Below are 25,276 nucleotides of genomic sequence, written 5' to 3' on the forward strand. Positions count from 1 at the left end.
TGGTCAGCCGGTTCGGCTTGCGCACCCGCTTAACAATGACGGGTTGAGTAGGGATTTTGACCCACCGCCCATCAAAGCCTGCCCGCTAAAGTCCCTCTCACGCCAAAGCTCTTCTTGCAAAATCCACCGCTCGCCAAAGCGAACCACCTATTCGTTTAACTCGTCCCTCCTTAAACCATCAGCCTTTTTTTTAGTTAATTCTAATAATTATAATGATGATTTTATTTTATATATTTATTTGTGAATATATGTAGGGTCTGTTTGGTAAAAATAGCGGTTGACAGATAAGCTAACTGATAGCTTATAGCTTATGACTGATGGCTGATGGCTTATGACTGATGGCTGATGGCGGATGGTTGAGACTGATAGCTTATAAGCTAATTGAAGTGTTTGGTAAAATTAGCAGTTCAATTAACTTATAAATGTAAAATGATCTAAAAGATATTTAATATATAATTATTTTATTTTAAATTAAAATAAATTATAAGGGTTAAAAATTGATATTAATTAAAATAATAAGGATAAATAAGGAAGAAAAAATAATAAGCTATAAGACATAAGCTAAAACGCTATTTGAAATAGCGTCTGGAAAATAATCTATAAGTTAGTAAAATAAACTATAAGCTCGTGATGAAAAGACCGTTACCAAACAAGTCTAAATTATATTATGAGCTTATAAGACATAAGACATAAGCTATAAGCTCGAAAATATGTCTTACCAAACAGAGCCGTAATATTTTTTAAGTAAAATTTGTTTAAAAGATGTTTTATAAAAAATTGTTCTAAATAATAAATAAAAAATCTAATTGAAAGATAAAAAACCTATTAATTTATTAAAAAATAAAAATAAATAAATAGGCGGACAAGCCTGCTGTCCACTAACCCGTCACCTTGATAAAGCGGACTAAATTTTTATACATATTTTTACTTAACGAGCTTATCCGCCTCACCTTTTTTTACAAACTTAAGGCAGACATACATGTCTTCTGTTGCCACCCCTACTTTATATCTATCTAATTTTTATCTAATTTTTATCATATCTTATATCTTATGCATCAAACAATATCTTGCGTAATAAACAAGTTCTTAAATTCTATTGATACATATGTTATATTAGTAGAACTACCTCTATCATTCAATAATATACTCCCTTCCCTTTTTTTTACTATAAATATCTTTTTAAAAATTTACTGAATAAATTATGCATCTAATTTATTCCACAAGGTAAAAACATTCAAATTTTATGTAGGTTAAAAAGGGCCGAGTAACAGATAATTTATTCAAATGTTACTTCCTCCGTTTTTTATTATAAGTCGTTTTAGACTTTTCACACAGATTAAGAAAAATAATAATTGTTGTATGAAAATGAGAAATTATGAAGGTTTTACAAAATTATCCTTCATTAATGACATGTGGAAGATAAATTTATATAATTGAAAAGAGAGAATAATAAATATTTAAGGATATAATATGAAAAATAGCATTAATTATTCATTAGAATTGTAAAGCGACTTATATTAAAATACATTTTTTTTCTTTCTAAAATGACTTATTATAAAGAACGGAAGGAGTAACAGCTAAACACTTAAAAATATAAATTTTCATAATTTAAAAGGTACTTTCGGGACACAAAATGATTTATCAACATCATTAGCCACAATAAGATAATATTCTAGTCGTTTCGATCAGGGACCACAAACAAAACTAGATTAGTATTAGTTTAGCTAAATGTTGAATCTCGTGACCACAACGCTATGGACTTTTTTTCATCAATGAAAAGGAAGGCAAGTGACTTCCAAATGTCACTATATTCTTTCTCCAATTAAACTAATAGCATCTTTTCAAGGTTTTTAAAGAAAAAGAAAGTAGCATCTTTTCAAAATTCAAAGAAGTGAAGTTATCAACCCTCGTTTTAATTCAAATTTCAAATTAAAAAAATGTCACATTTTCTCCACTGCCCCCCACAAAACGTGATTGCCACTTCCGCCAGAGAATGTTACTGCCACTTTGTCTATTAGAAAGTCATTCATTCAGCCCACGTATATGCATTCAGCCCACCTATATCACATTCATCCTACATATTGTACCACTCTGACTATTATTATTTTAGTAGGGGAACTTATATTCATCTCCTCTAAAATATACTAAAATGACACTAATATCACATAAGTTCTTATTAAATAGATAAACATCTTCTTTTATTTTATAATAATTGACATATATATCATTAATAAAAGTTTTTAAATAACATATTTGAGTTGTAAATACTTTTTTACAATTACAGATAATATTGTAATATATATTTTTCATGTCAAGAATCAATTTCTTTCTCCAAATTTTATATAGAAATACAAAAATAATAACGTAATACAACTTCGATTTACAAGTAATTTTATAATATTTTTTTTATATATTTAAATATTTGACACTATAATAATTAGAGGTGGCAAAATAGACCGTCAGCCCCATCCAGTCTAAAGCCCTTCAAAAAGAGAGTGAGATGAATAAATCCGCCAAGTAACATGGGTATAAAAATCATTCCGTCAAGGAGGTGGATTGGCGAGCGGCGCACTTACCTGCCTATTTATTTAATTATTTATTTATTTATCATTCTTAATAGATTAAGAGTCTTTTTTTACCTTTCAATTAAATTTTTTACTTATTTTTTAGAATATTTTTTTATAAAGCATCTTTTAAATAAATTTTACCTAAAAAAATATTGCGTATATTTATAAATAAATGTATAAAATAACCCATCAAAAATTTGAATTACTAGAATTGATAAAAAAAAAATACGAACTTAAGACGAGACGAGCTTAACATATAGGTGAGACGGGCTTTAACGGGCGGCGAACTTTTGCAAGATGAGTTTAGGCGGATGACGGATTTTGACGGGGCGGACTTTGGTGGATAGTCGGCCCAAAATTCTAACCAGCCATTTTTTTTCCGGATGTACGGACTGACCCGACGAACCACCGTCTATTTTGCCTCCCCTTACAATAAGTGGTAATATGTAAACTTTTTTAGAAAAAACAAGCTTTGAAACACTTAAAAAAACATATAATATATCATTTAAAATGATTTAATTAACTTTTTAGTTCCTCTAAATATTTCAGATTTTAAATTTTGTTTTTAGTCATTATAAATATTTCTTTCAAAATAGTTTCTTTAAAATTTTTCATCCACACTTTTAGTGTCTCCTATTAATTATGTCTGTTAAAAAGAGCTGACGTGGAACTGTCAGTGTGGCAAATATGCTGACATGGAGGCCACGTGCCATTTGATCCTCATTTTATATTTTTTATATAAATTTTATACCGAATTTATATATAATCCGTAGCTAATTTTAACTAATTTAGCGACGAATTTTAGAGACACTATTATTTGAAAAAAATATTTAAAAAATTAAAAACGAAATCCAAATTATTTAAAGGAAATAAAAAAAATCATTTACCTGTAAAAGAAAATCTACTATCCAATCAATTCAATCCACAAATAAGTGATGGTTATTTACCTCACTTAAACTTAATTTTGGTCAAACCAAACTAGAAGAGACCCGTGAACACCCTTAATAATTGGTTAAGAGTCATTCGTAATTATAAAGACAATGATCTTAATATTAAATAAATAATACAGCGATATTTATTTCAAAAAAACTATTTATTTATTTATAAGCATATTAACACAACCGTACACCACCTATTATTCTCATAAAAAATAAAAATAAAATGTAAAACCAAAACTGTAGCAGAAGAACATCAACCTAACATCATTGTATAATGTCCCAAATAAAAACTCAATCACAAAAGAAACATAAAGAATCACGTACACCAACAAATCAAAAACAATCCATCCTCCTAACTAGGATCTCATCTCGTTTCTCTAACAGAAAAATGATGCAGCAACCGAGAGAATAGCCACAAATAATCCAGCAACTCCAAGAGATGCGGCACCGGAGTCCCCAGGAGGAGGGCTGACAGAACCACCTGGAGACTGAGTAGCAGGGGTAACGGTAGGAGACGATGGAGGAGAAGCAGAGGAGGAAGGTGGAGTAGCACCGGCAGCAGGAGACGGTGATGAAGCAGGAGAGGGTGATGATGCCGATGGAGAAGGTGATGAAGCAGGAGAAGGTGATGATGCCGATGGAGAAGGTGATGAAGCAGCCGGAGAAGGTGATGTGGCGGGGCTGCTGCTGCTGCTGCTACCACCAACATTGATGGAGAGCTTTTGTCCAGCAGAGCAGTGTCCCGGAACACCACAGATAAAGTAATGAGCACCAGTTTTGTTAAGTGTGACTCTCACCGGTGGGTTGCTAAAAGTTGCAATCGGAGAAGATGAGCTGCAAGAACCATATTTCTCCTTTGTCACCTCTTCCACGTTGTGTGCATTCAACGGAAAATTGAAAACTGCATCATTATAAATACATTCAAATTTTTCATTAATATATATATCTCACAAAATATGGTATATATAATATATCTAACTTTTTGCCTCTCTAGTTAATAACTTACCAAGGACGTCTCCAACTTTGAAAGATTTGCCAGAAGCCCAAGCGGTATAAGCAGCGGCACCGTTAGAGGGAATAGTCCATCCGATCTTGTCACCAACTGTGTAAGTGACAGGTCCAGTAACAGGTGCTGAAGCTGGGGAAGTAGTGGTGGTTGGTGCTGGTGCTGGTGTTGGTGTTGGTGTTGGTGCTTGTACTGGTGCTTGTTTTGGTGGAGAAGAAGCACTGGGTTTAGGAGCAGAAACAGGTGAAGTTGAAGCTTTAACAACGTTAATTGAAACTTTCTGACCAAGAGAACAGTGAGTTCCAACGGTACAAATGAAATATTGTTGTCCCGTTTCATTCAGAGTCACCGTAGCTGGACCGTTTGTTAAGATAGAAAGTGTGTTCGCTCCATTACAACCATCAAACGCTGATTTTGTTACCTTAGCAACATTGTGTCCTCCAGTTTGAAAATTAAACACTGCAAAATCAAATTTTAAATATATATAAAAATTAGTTAATTACACGAATCGAAACGACAAAGACTGAATTAGTAGATCTATTGTTTCTTACCAAGAGTGTCGCCTACTGTGAAGGTATTTTTTGAAGCCCAGTTGACATAAAATGAAGCACCATTGTTTGGGATAGTCCAGCCTGTGGTATCACCAACCACGTGTCGTTTTTGAGCTAACGAACCATGGAGAAGATTTGCTATTGCAAGAAGAACAAAAACAAGAACATTTAGGTTTCTTGCCATGGTTGTGTGTAGTGTGTTCTTTTGAGGTTTGGGTCGCCCCTGTGTTTTCTAGGAATATGAGTTTGTTGTTTTTGTTCCGAAATGGAAGAAGTTAATTGTAAATGAAATGTGTTTTGGTTTGTATTTATAGGGAAAAAAAAGAGAGGTTGCGTTTATACAGAGCGTGTTATTTTGATGCTCCAAGATAATGGACAAAAAACAAACCAACTAGAAGGATCAAACGGTGACGTTTAACTGTTTAAGGCGGTGTGGGGGTGTGTGCTGTTTTTCATGCAGTAATTTGTTAGGTCAACGAAATTAGTGTTTAGATTTGCGGAAATTTGAGACTTGGAAGTATAAAGAAAGTTAGAAAATGGGTAGCCGCGTGGGAAGAGACTAATGAGGTAAGTTTACCAAACCAATTTGACTTGTAACGTTTGCATGAGACAGAGCAATAGACATGGAGTCAAAGTCAATTATTGAATCTTTCTACACGTTTTTATTCTACTTTATTTGATTTTAATTTATTTTTATTTTTAGTATTATTGCTTCAAAATGATGAAATTGTTGCGTAATTTTTATTAGAACTTTTTATTAAAAAATAATTTAATTGAGTTATTAGATTTTTAAAGGAGTTGCTAGTCGATTCTTACTAACTATCTAATTTTTTTAAGACAATATATTATAATTAACTTTGCTATTAGTATAAATATTTGTTTGAAATAAGTAATTCTTAATTTATTTTATTTGAAAGATTTATTTAAGTCGTCTCAACAAAGACCCAAAAGAAAAGGAACCGGTCCTCTCAATCTACTTACTTAGTAATACTATTCTTTTTTGGGGTTACATTTACTTATTTTTCTTTAATTTATTTTTAACAATAAAAAAAACTTTTTAGTTTACATAATTTTCATGAAAAAGAATGTAGAAGAGAAATAGATGTGCCTAAAATTTTAAGGCCAGGGTGTTCTCGAAATGAAAATAGAGTAAATATTAAAAATTAATTATAAAGTATTAAGTATTATTGTTTGAGTTCCTTTCTATTTGTCGTTTAAACATTATTTACACTAAATATTAGTAAGATCCTAAAATCTCACATTGGTTGGAGATAGAGCATTGAAAGAGTTTAAATAGAGTGACACTCTTCACCTTATCAACCGATTTTGTAAGGATGAGCTAGGTCAAACTCTAATATGATATCTGAGCCTATCGATCAGACCATGGGCTGCCCACCATTAATATCCACGCACCAAGCCCAAAGAGAATGTTGGGTGTGAGGGGGTGTATTAGGAAGATCATAAAGTCCCACATTGGTTGGAGATAGAGTATTGAAAGAGTTTAAATCGAGTGACACTCCTCACCTTACCAACCAGTTTTGTAAGGATGAGTTAGGTCAAACTCTAATATTAAACAACAAAATGAATAAATTTTGTTAGTTTTAATAGAATTATAATTTTGTGGAACATACACAAACTATGTTAATTATGTTGGTGAATCAGTGGAGAAAAGTGATAATTGAAAAAAAATGAAGTAAGAAAAATGCTAGAGAGAGAGAGAGTAATTGAGACGAGAAGTGAATTTGACATTAACAACAAATATTACACTTGAGGGTACTTATATAAGCTAAGTAAAACCAGTCGAATACAAAACAACTTAAAAAATAAGCTAAAGAGCCCAAAAACGGGCTCGTAATCGGTTAGGTCACGCCAAATGTTGTGACCGGTCACGCCTACTCAAAACAGAAGTGCAAAACTGAAAATTCCTCCCGTAATCGGTAACGCCTTTTCACGTAATCGATTACGCCCTCTAAAACCCAATTCCTGCAGTTCCAGAGTGCTTATTTTAATTTGCTCTCATCAGTTTGCTCCCAAAAGCTTATACAATGCAATGAATTATTATATACTTTCAATATAATGCTCTTAATTATTTGGTCCAACATTTTTTATAAGAAATTGAATTGTATTTGTTCTGGTCTGGGTCGAGCAGGTCCAACACTTAGGATTAGACCGAATGGGCCCAGTCCGTTACCCTTGGCCGAACAGGCCCAACTCCGTTCCAGGCCCAATAAACACATGGATTGGTCATTATAAGCAACAATCCCACGTGCTCATAGAAGAGCACATGGTCAACACCACTAACGAGGAATTCGGGAAGCTTGCTCCGAACCCTACGCTCCATTTATCCAGAATATGAGTCATTTGCTGACTCACCCCTACCACGTGGAATTCTGGCAGTTTTCTAGCACGTGGGTCTCGAATGGATTTGGTCCAGTTAGGAAATCTTGGCCCAGCGTCGGGGGCTATAAATACCCTATTTCACTAGAGGCCCAGGTATTCATTATTCACTCTAACCTCTCTCCACTCTACTTGCTCTCCTTGCTCTCAAACTAACTTAGGCATCGGAGTACCTTGCAGGTACACCCCCAATTCATAGAAGTCCACCATGTTGCCGACCTTGACGATCCTTCTGATCCAGTAAGATCAGTATTAAACTTGAGTATAAGGGAGTGTGCAACCCACTACAAAAGAGAAACAAGTTAGAAAGAGAAAAATCTTCAGACTATAGAAAGCAACTTAAGGGATTTAATACGCTCCATTTATCCAGAATATAAGTTATTTGCTGACTCAGCCCTACCACGTGGGATTCTGGCAGTTTCCTAGCACGTGGGCCTCAAATGGATTTAGCCCAATTAGGAAATATTGGCCCAATGCCGGGGGCTATAAATACCCTCTTTCACTAGAGGGTTAGGTATTCATTATTCACTCTAACCTATCTCCATTGTACTTGCTCTCCTTGCTCTCAAACTAACTTAGGCATCGGAGTACCTTGCAGGTACACCCCTTAGTTCACAGAAGTCCACCATGTTGGAGACCTTGACGATCCTTCTGATCCGGTAAGATCAATATTAAACTTGAGTATAAGGGAGTGAGCAACCCACTACAAAAGAGAAACAAGTTAGATAGAGAAAAATCTTCCGACTATGGAAAGCAACTTAAGGGATTCAACAACCAATGAGCCTTATTACAAATAACATTACCCTTAGTTCTAACTCCAAACCAATCCCACGAAATCAATCTGGACAAGAGAACAATTTTGATTACTGTCGTGGCATAAAAAATACTCGAGTGCATCACACACTCAAAATACAACAAAGTCACCACCAAAATTTATTTGTTCCAAAAGGAAAGGGGAATATCGATAAAATCCTCAAACAAATGAGAAATGAATAAGATGGTAATCACAAATAAATTAGGGTTTGGGAGTCGCTTATGCAAAGGTAAGGTATTAGCACCCCTCACATCTGTTGTATTTAATGAGATCCATTTAGTTAGTTTCGTGATTGAACATTAGCGTGATATTTACTTACGTCCTAACTTTAAGAGGCAAAGAAAGGACAAATGTTTTTGGATTTTAGTTTATTGGACTCACCAAGACTTTGCTTCTTGTGCCTAAGCACTACCTCGTGCAATGGAAAAAATCATAGCTTCGTAGTTTGGGTAGAAATGTTTGTGGGTTGGTTCTTTTTAGCGAGATGTACATGGTCGCATTCGAATGGAAAACATAACTGCCCAAAACATGGATATGTGATTCAATAAACTCTTCAACAATTACAATAATCTCTAAGGTCAATTTGAAAGATCATGGGAAGCATAGTGATATATCAAAATAATCTCTAAGGTCAAATTGAAAGATTCTGGGAGATATAGTGATAAATCAAAGCAAACTAATCTTACTCAAAACCTCAACAAAAGTTTTAAAAAACACCCCCTAAAACTTAATTTGTTCAATATCTTCAAAGGATCACTAAGTTTGACATAATATCAAATTAAAAATACTCACAACCTAAAATATTAAGTCAGATTATGGTGAATAACATATACACCCACCACCCAAAACTTTCAACTTAACAAACAACGAACTATAGGCATAAAGAAAACAATAATTGGGATTTTGAAGTGTTTGCGAACAACCATTAGAGGGTGAAGACCAACTTTGAGTTCACGTGCTAGTCGCTCTTGGAATTCTTTGATATTGTAGGAATCAAAAGGTAATTGAGAAGAAAAATCGGTGATTTAATGCTAGTCCCTGGTGTGAAATCCATTGTGTTTTCTTAAACCCTATTTTTTTTTTTTGCCTTTTTTATGTTCAGTGTTAAGTTTTTCAAAACAGGGAGTAATGGAAAGTGTTGTTTGGCTTTGTATGTAGCACATGTTCAGAAACTTCCCTCTGAAGTTGGGTTTATCTTGTTTTTCTTTTGGTGTTACAACTTTGCCAAACACAATGAAATAACACCGAAAGGTTTGGAGACAACCAAAAGGTTTCAACACAAAATAACCAAATTCAAAATATTCAAAAAAGAGCGGGTCAAATAACACAATACCTCTTAGACTGCCACATATGCTAAAGTTAACGTTTTTCCCCAATATTTAACGGAAAGGATTAAGTTGACTAACAAAACTATTGTTATAGGACCAGTACGTAACGTTTATTGAATAAGGGACTAAAGTGAAACCTTAAATTAAGTTAAAGAACCAAAATATGCATCAAGCCAATGAAATAAGATGTTTGGGATCTCCCTTACCAATCATAGTTAACTAGACAAAAGATCAAAAGGAACATGAAAGAGAAATATCTGTTTGATCAACTTCAGAACTAAGAGACAAGAGTTCATGCGTGAAAAACACAAGACCAGTGAATATTAGTATGCAAACAAAGTAAAACCAGAAAAATAAAATATAACTAAGATGATATAGCTTTAAGTTGATGCACTAAAAAAACTATACGAAAAAGAAGAAATTTGTTAATGAGAATGGAAATTGCATTTTACATGCATATTAGAGCATCCTTAAAGGTGTGGTAAGCTTATGTAGCAACTCATTGCGGTGTCTTTAAAGGTGGTAAAGAGAAGCTTGCCCTTCAGAGTCGCTGGAGTCGATGATATCCATATTGATTGAGGCGACATGGTCACGAGGGTCGATTTTTCTGTGAAACTTTGCCAATGAGAAGGGTTTCAAATTTTCCAACATGAGACCCCCCTAAATTTCATCAAAAAGAGGATGAAAGTCCAGGAATCGATTTCTTTAAGGAGTTCAACCTCCTACTATCGCTGATGCAGGTTGACAACATTGTCTTCCAAAGCTTGATTGTGGTGGCATAATTCTTTGATATATAGCAGCTTTCATTTCTTCCATAGTAGTGACACAGTTATTCCAAAGCTTGATTGTTATCAGGACCCGCTACCATTCGACGTGAAGCCTCGTGTGGCTATCTTCTTGAGGATGGTGATTGAGGTGGTATGTGATGGAAATGTGCGTATGGTATAGGTTAGTTTTGTCAGGGTCCCACAATGAGTGTCAATTGTACTACGTAAAGGTACAATAGTTAAGAGAAAGCATGCTCAAGGTGGAATTACGAAAAACTCTGTGTGTTTTCTTTTTGGAATAAGTGAATGCCCTCCCTTATTCTAGGGTTAGGGTATTTATAAAGGACCCATTGAGCCAAACTAGAAAGCAATAGAAACAATTTCTCTAGTTCCTAATCCTAAATGTGAGAGTGAAGGAAGATTGATTCTTCCTCAAATTATGGGGGAAGACAATTTTCTCCCCTTGATTGATACCCCCAAAGGCCACATGTGTTAAATGAAATAGATCATGGATTTCAATTCTGACAGGAAGACCCAAGCCCACTTCATAAAGCATACATCCACATGCACACACGCAAGTGCAATTAACTACCAATTAACTCATTCAAAATTTCATGATTATACCGATTAAACTTTCAGTTGCGTTTGATTGACCACATTTCATAATTAACCTAAAACACCCTATACAACTTTTTTTTGTTTTAAAATGAGAAGCCAAAGTTGAGTTGTTGTACCAAATAACTTATTTACTACAAATATATATATATATATATATATATATATATATATATATATATATATATATATATATATATATATATATATATATATATATATATATATATATATATATGGACAGAAAAAAAGTATACTATTATTATGTTTATGATAAGCTACTTTTCATACTTATAATTGAAATTCTCTTCCTTTGTCTATTCCAATTCCATTGATTAAATAAATGAAACATCACTTGAAATATTTCTCTCTATTTAAATTTAGAAGTTTTTTGTTTGTTTGAAAATAGTAGTAGTGTTGAATTTCTTTCTAAATCGTAAATTTTCTTGCTTGATTTTTTAAATAGAGTTAAGAAGGAGAGCATAGCACGTCCAAATCTGATTTAATCTTAGTGTTAATTTTCACCAAGTCTAGCATAATTGAATTTAAAAAAAAACTCCTAGTTGTATTATTTAAAAATGATTAATTATCATGATGTCCTGTATTTCACTTTGAGCATGTCTTGAGAAGTCCAATTTGTAGGAGAGTGGAGGCTAAGCATCAAATAGTTGACTTCATTTTATAAAGTTAATTACTGCCACTTAATTATATTCTACTATAGCTTTATTATTTCTATTGATATATACATCAAGTCACATTCATATTTTTGTATATTGTTACAATGTAATTTAGCTGTTTGAAAGTCAAAATAACATGTGAACATGCCATGTTCATATGTTCTATCATACAGCTAAAAACCAATTGTTAAATGCAAATTCAATTTAAGTTTTTCATTAGTAGAAAGATAAGACTTTAGTAAAAAGCTAATGTATTCATTAGCCTATAATATAATAATAATATTGTTTATTCATATCATATTCATACCAAACACGATATTTTTGTTGAAAAGCTTAAGGTGTTAGCTTCTCCAGAAACCACCATGGTTCACTGTGATTCTGTCAATCTCGTCGCGAATCAAAACATGCATTTAAAATTGAGAAAAAGTTGAAGACAATAGTAATGAGGAGAAGAGTGAAGGTAGCAGCCATAGGTGTTGCTGAAGCTGAACTCTGTGGTGGAGTAGCAATAGCAGTAGAACCTGGTCCAGTACTTAGTGATGGTGGAGCTTCAGCCGGTGAAATATCAGAAGAAGCATTGTCTGTGACTTTAACACTTAGCTTTTGGCCACTGCTGCAATGACCTGATAAACTACAGCTAAAGTAGAAATCACCGGTTCGATCCAAGGTTATTTTTGTTGGTCCTTTGTTAAAGGTTTGAATATCATCATTTACATTACACTTTTCATAGTTAGCTTTGTTTAGTATAACAATACTGTGGCTTCCAGATTCATAGTTGAACACTGAAAAAAGGCACCAATAATATTACAACTATTTTTGACTTCAAAAGTTTAATATAGAAAGAAAAAAAATGAATTTGTGATTAATTAAATTACCTAGATTGTCGTTCAAATTGAATGTAAAATTTGCAGCCCATTTGGAATAGAAGGAAGAACCACCAGGTGGAAAACTGGTCCAACCTACGGTGTCTCCTCCTACTGTGTAATCTTCAGCTTCTGAGGTTTGTAGTGACAGTGTAACCACAATGATTACAATGAAAATTGTCGTGTTTTTTGTTTGAAACATGTTTTTATTGGTGTGTGTCATGTTGCATATGATTTATGGCTCCTTGATTCTGAGCCCCATATGTGTATTAGAAGAGAAAGAGTAAGTAGAAATGCATTAATAATGCACCATTTGTGTTGATTGTTTCATATATAAAAAGTAATATAGGCTAATTCAAAGTAAGCATTCTTAACATAAATTAAACATAATTACAACGTTTCGGTGTCGTATCTTATATTGATATATGTCAAACACCAAACATATTTTTATTTAATGTTATGTTGAACACTGATATATGTCCGACATCATACACATATTTATTTATATATATTGATCTAATATAAACAACCTTTGACAGTTGGATAGTGTGTTATTAGTTTTCATCACCGCTTGATAATAGTTGACTGATACTATTTTTACATCCATCTCAGCCTGCAAAAAATGTCAACGGATGGAAATGGTCTAATAGCATAAAAAATGCCTCTAAAATATATACACTTGTGCTTATACATCGCAATTTTTATATTTTATCATTCCCATGACTACTTGAATAGTTTAGATTTTAGAATTAGAAGAAAGAAATTTTATAATTCTTATTCTGATATAAATATAATATGATTTATAGGACAGTTGAGTTATGTGCATTGTTGTTTTTAAGTTCTATAAGCTCAGAGTCAAAATAGCTTAGTGTTCAACATGTTAGACATCATACATACATCATGACAGTAACATAAATAAAATGAGTCATACTCTCATATTATATTTATCAGTTAAAATACATAAATAATAGATGATTTTTTAGGAAATGAATATTTAGCAATAGATTATAGTTGCATCAATTTAACTAATACATCACATGAAATAAAAAGGGATATCAATACGTATCTATTTAATTTGTTCATTAAAGATCACACCCTAATAGTTTATTCATTTGTTTATTAGTGTTTTCTTTGAAAATGCATACTTTAGAAGAGAAACTTTTTAAAGTTAGTTTTCAGAGAACTCCACTATATAAGTTTGGTTAGAAGCACCTATCATTCAATTATTTGATTTTTTTTTTTCTTATAATTTATTTTTAAATAAATTTTCTATATATATTACTGATATGCCACCTAACTTAAAGATATGGAAGATTTTTTTTATTCAATTGTTTTGAAAATCTCCCACAAAAAATTGTTAGAAAAAAAAAACTATGGTAGATTATTCCATTTTAATTAGTTTTGCTTTAATAATAATCTTGAAGCAGAGATCACAGTAGATATCTTGAAGCATGTGTGCAAACATTTTGATATATTTAAATGTTTCTTTTAAGTAAAATTGATTTTGATTCTAAAATTAAATTTAAAGATAAATTTAAAGCTTTTAATTTGATTAGTAATTTTGGCATTGAGTATCCCTATCATTCAACTAGCTTTTATTAAAATATATTTTAGTTCTTCCATTGAACCAAAATGAGAATATAATTTATTTTTATTTAGATATTATTTTTTTATCGCATATCTTTTTAATCACATCTAAAACATAGTTAACTCAATTGAACAATACATTTCATGATCAAAATTTTATTAATTCAACTATGTGATCAATTACAATTTTTACTTTATTTAAATTAACTATATATTCAACCAATTGAACATAAATTTGCATGTGAAAAAGGAAACACAATCAAACATAGACACAAAGTTAATTAAAATGCATATTTATACAAGATAGTTTATTGAGGATTATATTTCTCTCTATCTTGTGACAATAGATCACAACTCATAATGTGACTTACAAAAAGAAGCTTCTTCCCACCTACAATTCATTTTCAATTTTGTCCTTATATGTTAAGTCATAAGGGCTTTGATTTGATCAACATAAATAGAACAGAGAGAGTATAATTGATGAACTTACATTTGAAGTGTTCACAATTTAGTATATACTTAAAACTGAAAAGTTCTATATCTGAACCAAGTAAAGATAGGGAATGATGTTTTATGAGAAGAAATAATTATGATTATGCGATTTCTAAATATGAATAAAATACATCAAAATTTCCAGATTTTGATTTATGAAATATGGCAATCATCAATGGCATAATTTTGATCTACACTGACAGAGCAAGTAAAGCCGAGGCAAGAAAATCACTTCATTGCCAAGGAAATTAACTCTAGAAAATCATCAGTATCAGAGCTGATAAACACAATATCGTGGTGATCATATAAGACTGCGACAGACCTTGATTATTGATATCCTGCAAATCATGTAAAAACCAGATAAGAATACTTAACATGGTTTCAAACTCCTAATTTAGCAATTTAATTCACAAGTATTAATGCAAGTGCAAACTTGTCAATTTTAATTAAATACACAACTCCGCTATTCATTAACATACCGCTATAACGGATATATAAAAACACACCACTATACTGCAAAAAAGCAAGGTTGACATATCGCATTGACTACCCCAAATTCTAATGCATAATAACAACATAGTGGTGCTATTAACAACACTAATTAAACAAACAAATACGAAAGAATACAGCAAAATACATTTTACGCCGCAAAACTTTTCAAATTCTTGACAGAGTAAGTCATAGTATTAGTTTGTTACGTGTGTGTTTGACAGAATTGGGTTTGGTATAATTGATTTTAACATAATTGAGTTTAGCATAATTGATTTATGTTTGGATACATTTATGTAAAGGTGAATTAAACAACAAATTTCAATGTAAGAATCAAGTTTAAACTCAGAAGCTACAAATTCTAGCTTTCTAGTAGAATCAGTTCTGGAGGCAGAATCAATTCTACTTTAGAAGAGCCAAACACCTAAAAATCACTCCAAAATCAATTTTACACCTCTATGATTGCTTTTGACTCTTCCAAAAGCCAAACCAAACATGCTATACAACCAACTTGTGTGTCAAATTTCTTAATATTTTAGTTGTTTAAATGCACTTTTGAGAAGCCCAAACTTCCACTCAATTCCCTAAACCATATAGTTCTTTTATTTAGCGTGTGTTTCGTTTTGCAGTGAAGAAAATTGATTTTGAATGGATTGATTTTGTAAAATTGATTCAGGTTAAAAGTGAGTTGAATATAAAGTGATTTATGTTAATTTCAGCAAAAGTGAGTTGAATAGGAAATTTCAGTGTAAAAATCACAATTAGACACAAAAACTATAAATCCTACCTTCAATTAGAATCAATTCTGAAAAGCATACAAAATTCTACGGGAGAACAATCAAACATATCAAAATCAATTCTACACACCCATAATCAATTATGGGTGGCTGAAACCAAACATACACACTTAGAAACTAGGATACATAAACCAAACATACACACTTAGAAACTAGGATACATAGTTTCCAATAAGGTAGTCTAAGTATAGTAAAAGTTTATACAATGTCTATGCTAGAAAAGTTGTAAATGAGCATAAAACTAAACAATATAGCATCAAATGAAATTTATAGTACCTTAAGAGACAAATGAGATGAATATCCAGCATTAAGTCCATGATACCCGACATCGTATGATATGCTCCCATCAGCTTTGAACAATCCATAATTTCTCTCGGAGGTAGGACCATTCTTCGAATCCTCGTTGAAGATTGCAAAAATATACGCTTTTACAACATTTTTAGGCCTATGCGGCGTTCCTTTCTTCTTTGCAAGCCTCTTGCGCAAGTTATAATTATACGTCCTCGCATTAGTTACATTTGCTCCAGGTTCAGTTTGGTCTCCTGCAGAGGCCCACCCTGTCTCCGTAACTATGACTTCCATTTTATAAAATCCAGCATCCTCCAAAGCAGCATAAGCTGCATCAATCTGAGCATCGAGCATGTTATCGTAATGCAGTTTAAACTTTGGATCATAAATTCCCTTTGTTGGTTGAAAAAGAGCATAATTTATATCAATATCCGCTGGATTACTCACATAAGCTAGGAAAGGGTATGCGTTCAAACAGAAAGGAGATCCAATTTGTTGGAAGAACTCTAATAGCGGCTTCATGTACTGCTTAACATTATCTTCAAATTTACAAGAGGACGGAGGGTAAGAATCTTTAAAAACGGCAAATGAGTTAGCGGTAGAAATCTGAATTAGCTTATCCAGATGAAGTTTCTTCGTAGCATTATAAATATTTTTCGCAGCATCCAAAAGAACCCCCCACAAAGAATTGTCAGACCCACCCAAAACTTCATTTCCGATAGCAATTCCAACAATTCGTGTCTCGGGAAGAAACGCCTGCACGTTTTCTTTAACCCAGTTCAAAGCATGGTCCGCACTCGAACTCATGTCTTGCAGCTGTCCATTGGTAACTCCAATAACAATTTCAAGACCGGTTCCACTAAAAGCCTTGAGAACACTATGATCAGCATCATAGATTCTAATGTTCCTTATTTTCGAAGCTCTGAGAAGCGTAACAACTTCATCAGGCGAAGGAATGTTATCGGCAATCCTCCCATAGTTTATACCATAGGTTCCAGTAAATGCTTGCAGCAACGCTGAAAACCCAAACAAATAACATTAGACCTCCAAAACGAAAAAAATCCATCTGATGCCATAAATCGTGGATCACACAAAATAGCGATTTGTTATATCTAATTTAACACTTCACATTAAATCGCATATCGCGGAAAGATAACAATTCATCCAAATTCCACTACACTAGCCACAACACTATAGCCGCTGTTTGACAACACTGAATCAATCCATAATTTGAGCAACCATTTGATAGAACTAAAACAATAATAGTAACCAATATACGAATCGAAGAAACCGTGGTCCCATCCCAGGTGAATTTCAGGTACATACATACATATACTAAACTAAGTAAGGACACTCCTCAATTTCAATGTTATCATAATGATAGCATAAGAGGAACACAATAAATAGATGTATTTTTAAGAAAAATCAAAAATCAAAATCTCAACCTAAAAGGTAAGAAAGCAAGAAAATTCACTATAGTCCAATTTTAATTGACATGAAGATAGAAAAAAAAAACAAAAACAAAGAAAAAGTTAAAAAAAAAAAAAAAAGCAATAATATTAGCAAAATCATAATCTTAATTCAATTCAACTCAAATCAACTCAAAACGATGAATCAAAATCATAAAAACATATAAATAAAGAAAAATATATACAAAAAAATAAATAAATAAAGAAAGTACCAAATTGAGTGAAGAGTAGAAGAAGAAAAGGATGAAAGAACCGGAAAATCATGATGATGAAATAGTGGAAATGAGTGATCCAAATTTGATCTTCGTTCTCCTTGGGCAATCCATAAGAGAAAGAAGAAACGGTTTTAATTTTTGTTGAGCAGCGTTTCACTATCACTATCACTCTTCACACTGCGTTTTGATGATGCGAAAGTAAAGCAGAGAAAAGGATTTGAGAGTGAAAAAGGGAAGAAAAAGAGGAATTAAGAGTGAGATTTGAGAGGTATTTATAAAGACAGAAATAGAAAACGCGGAACAAAAGAACAATGAGAGGTTTCAACTGAAGTGTAGCTTTTTCTATTGGTCTATTCAATTCTAGGTTCGTCTTCGTGCGTTCCTGGTGTGTTTCTTTCTTTTTCTTTTTCTTTTTTTAGTTAAAGTTGGGTTTTTTTTTTTCATATGTGAAAATATCTTACATTGTAAGTAATCCTAATTTATTTAAAATTATATTTAATATTATTTAAAAAACTAAGTTAAAGAAATGGTCCAAACAAGAATGAACATTTATGAAAAGGTTTATTTTAGAACTATCTCAAAGTTTTTTTTTAGATAGTCATACTTGAGAATAATGATTGCAATCTAATATTTCTGCATAATCATCAACTGAGGTGTTATAACCGAACCTTTATTTTTACATAAATTATTTGAGTTTTATAGTATAAATTTTGTAAAGAATATTATTAATTTTAACAGAAAAGTTATTTATATATTTAAAAAAATATATATATAATATTTTAATATTTTGTACATTTGATATGTTTAATGAGAATAAAGTAGAGAGACCTTTAGTGGCTCAGAGGAATGACTCTGGAGTTGAAATCTTATATGGAGAATGTAGTTGTTTGTCTAGAAGTAGGAGTTGTTTAATAATTTGTTTTTAGTCACTCATGACTCTACTCTCTTATACACAAGGATCACTTGTGGTGGTGTCATGGTAAGGATGATGTTTATTCAATTAAATTAATTTTTAGTTTATCAAAAAAAAAAATTAAATTGGTTTAGGTTATCCTTCCCGATTTTAGCCTTCAAAAGGATAACCTCTTAAATAAGTTAGCCACCTTCTGCTTCTAACCTGTAAAATTTGGGTCTCGTTTAAGGTGCTAAAAGTGCAACGAGATCATGGAACTACTCAATAATGCTCAGGTCCTAAAAATAGTGATGAACATTGGTCCCTTTTATTTGAAGCTTGTAAAGGAGATTATTGTGAACATACCCAAAGAATTTAATGGTGTTGTAAGTAGTGAGTATAAGAAGGTTCATGTACGAGGCCATTGCTTGCAATTATCAATGACTATCTTGGAAGACGGAGGCTAATTATTGTTGACAGTGTCCCATCTTTGAAGACCATTGCCAAAGAAATCATTAGACATGTTCATGATGATTGACCATCTAAGGAACTGCTGGTTGCTTCGAACCTCGGTGTGAAATATGTAATTCTCTACAAAATAGGCGTTCCAAATTGGGTGTCTTTTTCCTATGGTTCTAGTATTACTCCTAGTCTAGCTAGTTTACTTTATCAGAAATGAACTAAGGTTGCTTTCGAATTTGGTGATTATGTAGTTAAGCATGTTAAGTCGTATATGGTGAAACTTCCAATTAGGTTCCCATCTTTGATTTCTAGTATTTTGATTAACCAAAAGAGTGATATTTTTACTGTTGAGGATGAAGTAGGTGTCTCCGCTGGATTGTTAAAATTCAATTATGTTCTTGCTAAAAACACTAAAAGAGTTAGCTTCCTTGATAAAGACAGAGAGAGCCTCAAATGTATGGATATTCTGTGTCTGTTTTGCGTGATTTCTAGATATCTTTCTCATTCAGGCAGATGCCTTATATAGCTTTTTCTATTGGTATATTCAATTCTAAGTTTCAACTAAAGTGTAGTTTTTTCTATTGGTCTATTCAATTCTAGGTTCGTCTTAGTGCATTCCTGTTGTGTTTCTTTCTTTTACTTTTTCATTTTTTAATTAAAGTTCTGTTTTTTTTTTCATCTATGAAAATATTTTACATTGTAAGTAATCACAAATATATTTCAAATTATATTTCAAATTATTTTTAAAAAATTAAGTTAAAGGAATGGTCCAAACAAGAATGAACATTTATAAAAAGGTTTATTTTTTAATCTTCTTAAAGTTTTTATTTTTACCACTAGGATAAACTATTAGAGATTTTATAGTATAAATATTGATCTAATTTCTTTATTAGTTTTTTTTAAATGCTTATTAATTTTAATAGAATATTTATTTATATTTTTTAATAAATATTATACAATATTTTAATTTATTGATGAAGTATAAATAATTTTTAAATTTTAAAACTTGATATGTTTAATGAGATTAAAGTAGAGAGACATTTAGTCACTCGAAAGAATGAGTCTGGATTTGAAATCTTAGAAGGAGAATGCAGTTGTTTGTTTGGAATTATAAGTTGTTCAATGATTGTTTTTGGTCACTCACGGCTTTACTCTCTTCTACATGGGGATCACCGGTGGTGGTGCCATGGTAAGGATGATGTTTATTCAATTAAATTGGCTTGGGGTGTTCTTCTTGATTTTAGCCTTCAAAAGAATAACCTCTCAAATAAGTTGGCGACCTTCTACCTCTTACTTTGAACATTTGGGTCTTATATAAGGTGCTAAGAAGTGTAACAAGATCATGAAAATGCTCAACGATGCTCATGTTCTGAAAATGGTGATAAACATTAGTCTCTTTATTTAAAGCTTGTAAAGGAGTTTCTTGTGAACCTACCCAAAGGATTTAATGATGTTGTAAGCAGTTAGTATATGAAGGTTCGTGTACAAGGTCATAACTTTGGGTTCTCGCTTGCAATTATCAATGACTATCTTGGAAGATGAAAGCTGATTGTTGTTGATTGTGTTATATCCCTGAATATCATTTCCAAAAAATTCATTAGAAGTGTTCATGATGATTGGCCATCTTGTAAGAACAAGATTTGGTTATGCATCTGGCCTTTGGTTTTGATGATAACAAAACATTGTTTCTTTGAGAATAATTAATGGTTTTTGTCTAGAGTGTAGCTTTTGCTAAAATGTTCTGACTCTGATTAAATAGTGTGTTACGTCATCAATTTTTGGAATCAACACACTCTGATTCTAGAGAGATACAAGTGCACTTTATAAAGTATAAGTTAAGTTTTGGAATGATACTAAACAACGGTTCTGAAGAACGTTTATCTTAAAGCGTCTGACTGTGACTCAAATAGAAGAGCTTATGAAGTTTTCAAACTCTGAAGATTGTGCGCTTCCAAGTTATGAGGTTCTAAAGACCAAGTTTTGAAGAATCAGAAGACAAGGTTCTGGAGAACAAGTTCTGAATACTTTGAAGAAAAGGTTCTGAAGACTCTCTTTTAACTTTTGATCCTTCTAAACATGCTTCACCAACATGCATTATGAAGCCTATGAAGATTAGAAGATAAGATAAAAAAGGTTTGACGTGATTGAATAGTACATGGTACAAGATCAAATATTCCTTCCACTACACTAATTTTGTGGCGTAAAGACAATACTATGGTACCATTTTGTCTACCACTCTCATTGACCGTTATGCAAGAATACAACTAAGAATTATGGAATTTCATCTTCACCCTTCAACGGATCTTTCTATGCCTATATAAAGAAGACTTAGAAGAATGGAAAATACAATAACTTACTAGAATTTTTTATAAAACTCTCACGCGAACGTTTGCACAACATCTTGATCTTAAATATTTCATCTTTGTGAAAATAGTTGTAAAGCAAGAAACTTTTGTTCTTATACTTTCTATCAAACACTTTTGTGTTATTCATTGTATTTCATTTATGTAATCTGCTTTCATAGAAGCATATTTGTAAACACACCTTTTGTATCTCAACTTTTAAGTTGATATTGTTCCTTGAGAGACTATGGTATAGTTAGAATTCTCAAGAAGACATTGACAGTGGGTCTTTGTGGTTGTAATAAGTTTGGTTATTGGGGATTAAGTCATTGTGAGAAGCCAAAATCACCTTGGCGGGAGGACTGGAGGTAGCTTCATTAGCAGCGAACCGGAATAAAAATATTTTTTCCATTTTTTTATTCTAAGTTCTTTGTTTATTTTTCTTGGTTGAGAAAAAGTTTTTATTCTTGAAACCCAATTCAAATCCCCCTATTTTTGTGTTTCCTTTACCTTCAATTGGCATCCGAGCTTCGGTTGTGGTATTGATTATTATCAAACACTTCACCGTGTCAGATAAAGATCTAGAAATTCTTTGAAACGTAATGATAGGAAATGTCCCTCCGCCAACTGCACCTGCTATTAGTGAAAGAGATCACTATAGTGCCAAACCTCCAATTTTTTATGGAGAAAAGTTTGATTATTGTAAAAATAGAATAGAAATTTTCTTTCTTGGCCATGATGTAGATCTATGGGATATGGCAGTTAATGGCTATGTTCATCATGTTGATGCTAGTGATAACAAGATAGAAAGAAGAGTGATGACTAACCAACAAAAATAAAGACTACAAGGATCATCACAAGGCTAGAACCATTCTGTTGAATGTTATTTCATACACTGAGTATGAAAAGATTATAAACAGAGATGCAACTAGGACAATATTTGATTCATTGAGAATGACTCATGAAGGAAATGCTCAAGTGAAAGAAACCAAGGTGTTTGTCTTGATACATAAGTATGAAGCCTTCAAATTGGAGGATGATGAAACTGTTGAGAGCATGTTCTTAAGATTTCAGACTCTAGTTGTAGGACTGAAGGTTCTAAATAAAGGTTACTCTACTACCGATCATGTTAAGAAGATTATCATAAATCTACCCAAGAGATGGAGGCCTATGGTAACTACGTTGAAATTGTATAAGGATATGAACAACACTACTCTTGAGGAACTTGTTAGTAATTTGAGAAGTCATGAGATAGAGCTTGAAGAAGATGAGCCTCAAAGAATAGGAAAATACGTGGCTCTGAAATCTATGGGAAAGTCTGAAAAAGACTAAAGCCTTTCAAGCTAAATAGGAAGAATAATCTGAAGAAGATTCTGAAGAAGAACATGAGTTGTATCTTCTCTCCAAAATAGTTAACCAACTCCGGACGAAAAAGAAAAAATTTCAAAGGATTAAGAAGGACAGGTGATCGCTTCGAATATACTTTTGGATAGAATAAATCTGGTGCTACCAAAGACATCACATGCTTTGAATGCAAGGAGCCATGTCACTACAAGAATGAATTTCCTAAGCTCATAAAGGACAAGCCCGATGAAGAAATGGTTGATGGCTACCTGTGATGATTCTGATTCTTCAGAAGATGACCCTGAGGAAGAGCACACAAATGTGTCGCTCATGGCAAGCATAAATGCATCTGATGAAAACATTGCATCGTAATCAGAACCATAGTTAGACTCTGAAGAGGTATTTTTTGACCTATCTCGTTCTGAATTAGAATTATGCTTATATGAAATTCTAGAAAAGTGTCGGAAGCTTCATAACAAATACAAGGATCTAAAACAAGTCCATGTATCTGAATCTGAAGCACATGGTAAGCTTAAGAAAGAATTCTCCATTTTAAATAAAGAAATTGTATTCTAAAGAATGACAACTCTACCATTAAAAGGAAGAGTTCAAAACTTGAGGAAGAAATTATTTCCGAAGCTTCTGCGGATAGTTATAATGTCATAAAGAAGTATGACAAATCTTTTCAAACATTTATGACTAAAAACATAGATATAAGTAAAATGGTTTCAATAGTATATGGATTTAGCAGAAAAAGAACAAGAGGTCTTGGTTATGTGCCTAAAGAAAAACCTATTTCAAAACCAAAGGCAAAACCAAAAGCTCTTAATACTTGTTTCCACTATTCATACAGGCTTGATTATTCTGCACCTAAACCCAAGTTTGTTAAGAACAATGGGAGTACTGACAAGAAAGGACCCAAAAAGATATGGGTACATAAGGGCAAGATAATCTATGTTGCAGACATCCTTAGCAGCTCAGTTAAAACACTAGTCATAGTACCTGGACTCTGGATTCTCATGACACATAACAGGAAGAAGGCATATGTTCCAAAGCCTAGTACTTAAGCCTAGTGTCTTTGAGGTTTTAGAGATGATTAGAAAGGGAATATCATAGGCTCCGGAACAATTGGTAACAGTTCTCTCCCTTTTATTACTAATGTTTTATTTGTTGATGGATTGCAACATATTCTATTGTCCATAAGTCAACTAAGTGACAATGGTTATAATATAATCTTTGATCAAAAGTCCTGTAAAGCTATTAGTCAGAAAGATGACTTTATTATGTTCAATGGAAAGAGGAAGAACAAAATTTACAAAATTAGACTTTCTGATTTGAAAGAACAAAATGCTAAATGTCTCATGTTTGTAAATGAAGAGCAATGGATCTGGCATAGATGATTGGGTCATGTTAGCATGAGATGAATTTCTAAACTAAAGAAACTTGATTTAGTCAGAGGCCTTCCAAATCTGAAGTTCTCTTCAGATGCTATTTATGGCCATAAAGGAAAGTTTTCAAAGACTACTTTCAAAGCAAAGAATTTTGTTTCTACTTCCATACCTTTGGAACTCTTGCCCATTGACCTCTTTGGACCAGTGAAAATTGCTACTGTCAGTGGAAAAAAGTATGGCTTAGTCATTGTTTATGACTACAGCAGATGGAAATGGGTTAAGTTCTTAAGACAAAAGGATGATTCACATTATGTGCTCTCTACCTTCTACTCACAAGTTAAAACGAGAAGGATATCAAGATTATTAAAGTAAGAAGTGATAAAGGCGGAGAGTTTGAAAATAAGCATTTTGAAAAAACTCCGATGAGAATGGTATTTCCCATGATTTCTTTTTCCCTAGAACTCCACAACGAAATGGAGTTGTAGAGAGGAAGAATAGAACTCTGTAGGAGATGGCCAGAACCATGATCAACGAGACTAACATGGCTAAGCACTTATGGGCTGAGGCAGTAAACACAACATGCTATATTCATAATAAGGTCTCTGTAAGACCTATTCTGGGTAATACTCCTTATGAATTGTGGAAGAAAAGAAAACCCAACATTTCATATTTTCACCTACTTGGATGTGAGTGTTTTATTCTTAATACTAAATATAATCTGAACAAGTTTGATTCTAAAGCACAAAAGTGTTTAATGTTAGGATATTCTGAACGCTCAAAAGGCTATATAGTGTATAATACTAAAACACAAATTGTCGAAGAATCAGTTCATGTTAGATTTGATGATAAGCTTGACCCTAAAAAGTTAAAGCTAGTTGAGAAATTTCCAGATCTGGGAATTACCTACTCAGGTTTTGAAGATAAATAAGTTGCTGCAAAAGATTCTGAGACCAAAGACTCTGAAGGTTTTCAACTAGAAGAGGTT

The 25,276-nt window shown here is 32.5% G+C and overlaps 3 protein-coding genes across 4 annotated transcripts; all 3 read right to left on the bottom strand.

Annotated features, from left to right (window-relative positions):
• Nucleotides 1-3,679: 3,679 nt before the first annotated feature.
• LOC131633483 (uclacyanin 1-like) lies at nt 3,680-5,456 on the bottom strand. 2 transcript variants are annotated; one of them, XM_058904204.1, is made up of 4 exons: nt 5,063-5,456; nt 4,512-4,970; nt 4,113-4,406; nt 3,680-4,073 (listed from the first exon to the last, which is right to left on the bottom strand). In XM_058904204.1, the coding sequence occupies exons 1-4, from the start codon at nt 5,244-5,246 to the stop codon at nt 3,883-3,885; spliced, it is 1,128 nt and encodes a 375-aa protein (XP_058760187.1). In that variant the 5' UTR covers nt 5,247-5,456; the 3' UTR covers nt 3,680-3,882. The 2 variants fall into 2 exon arrangements, with proteins under 2 accessions (XP_058760187.1, XP_058760181.1); XM_058904198.1 differs by having other exon boundaries at nt 3,680-4,406; nt 5,063-5,451.
• Nucleotides 5,457-11,455: 5,999 nt separating this feature from the next.
• Nucleotides 11,456-12,915, bottom strand: LOC131633503 (early nodulin-like protein 14). Its single transcript, XM_058904220.1, has 2 exons — nt 12,536-12,915; nt 11,456-12,442 (listed from the first exon to the last, which is right to left on the bottom strand). Exons 1-2 carry the CDS (start codon nt 12,744-12,746, stop codon nt 12,042-12,044), a joined length of 612 nt encoding a protein of 203 aa, XP_058760203.1. The 5' UTR covers nt 12,747-12,915; the 3' UTR covers nt 11,456-12,041.
• Nucleotides 12,916-14,392: 1,477 nt separating this feature from the next.
• Nucleotides 14,393-18,246, bottom strand: LOC131633495 (glucan endo-1,3-beta-glucosidase 11-like). The gene is made up of 3 exons (XM_058904212.1): nt 17,858-18,246; nt 16,165-17,192; nt 14,393-14,940 (listed from the first exon to the last, which is right to left on the bottom strand). The coding sequence occupies exons 1-3, from the start codon at nt 17,907-17,909 to the stop codon at nt 14,857-14,859; spliced, it is 1,164 nt and encodes a 387-aa protein (XP_058760195.1). The 5' UTR covers nt 17,910-18,246; the 3' UTR covers nt 14,393-14,856.
• Nucleotides 18,247-25,276: the final 7,030 nt, after the last annotated feature.

This window comes from Vicia villosa, linkage group LG1, assembly GCF_029867415.1.
Source record: "Vicia villosa cultivar HV-30 ecotype Madison, WI linkage group LG1, Vvil1.0, whole genome shotgun sequence".
In the NCBI taxonomy this organism is placed as follows: domain Eukaryota; kingdom Viridiplantae; phylum Streptophyta; class Magnoliopsida; order Fabales; family Fabaceae; genus Vicia; species Vicia villosa.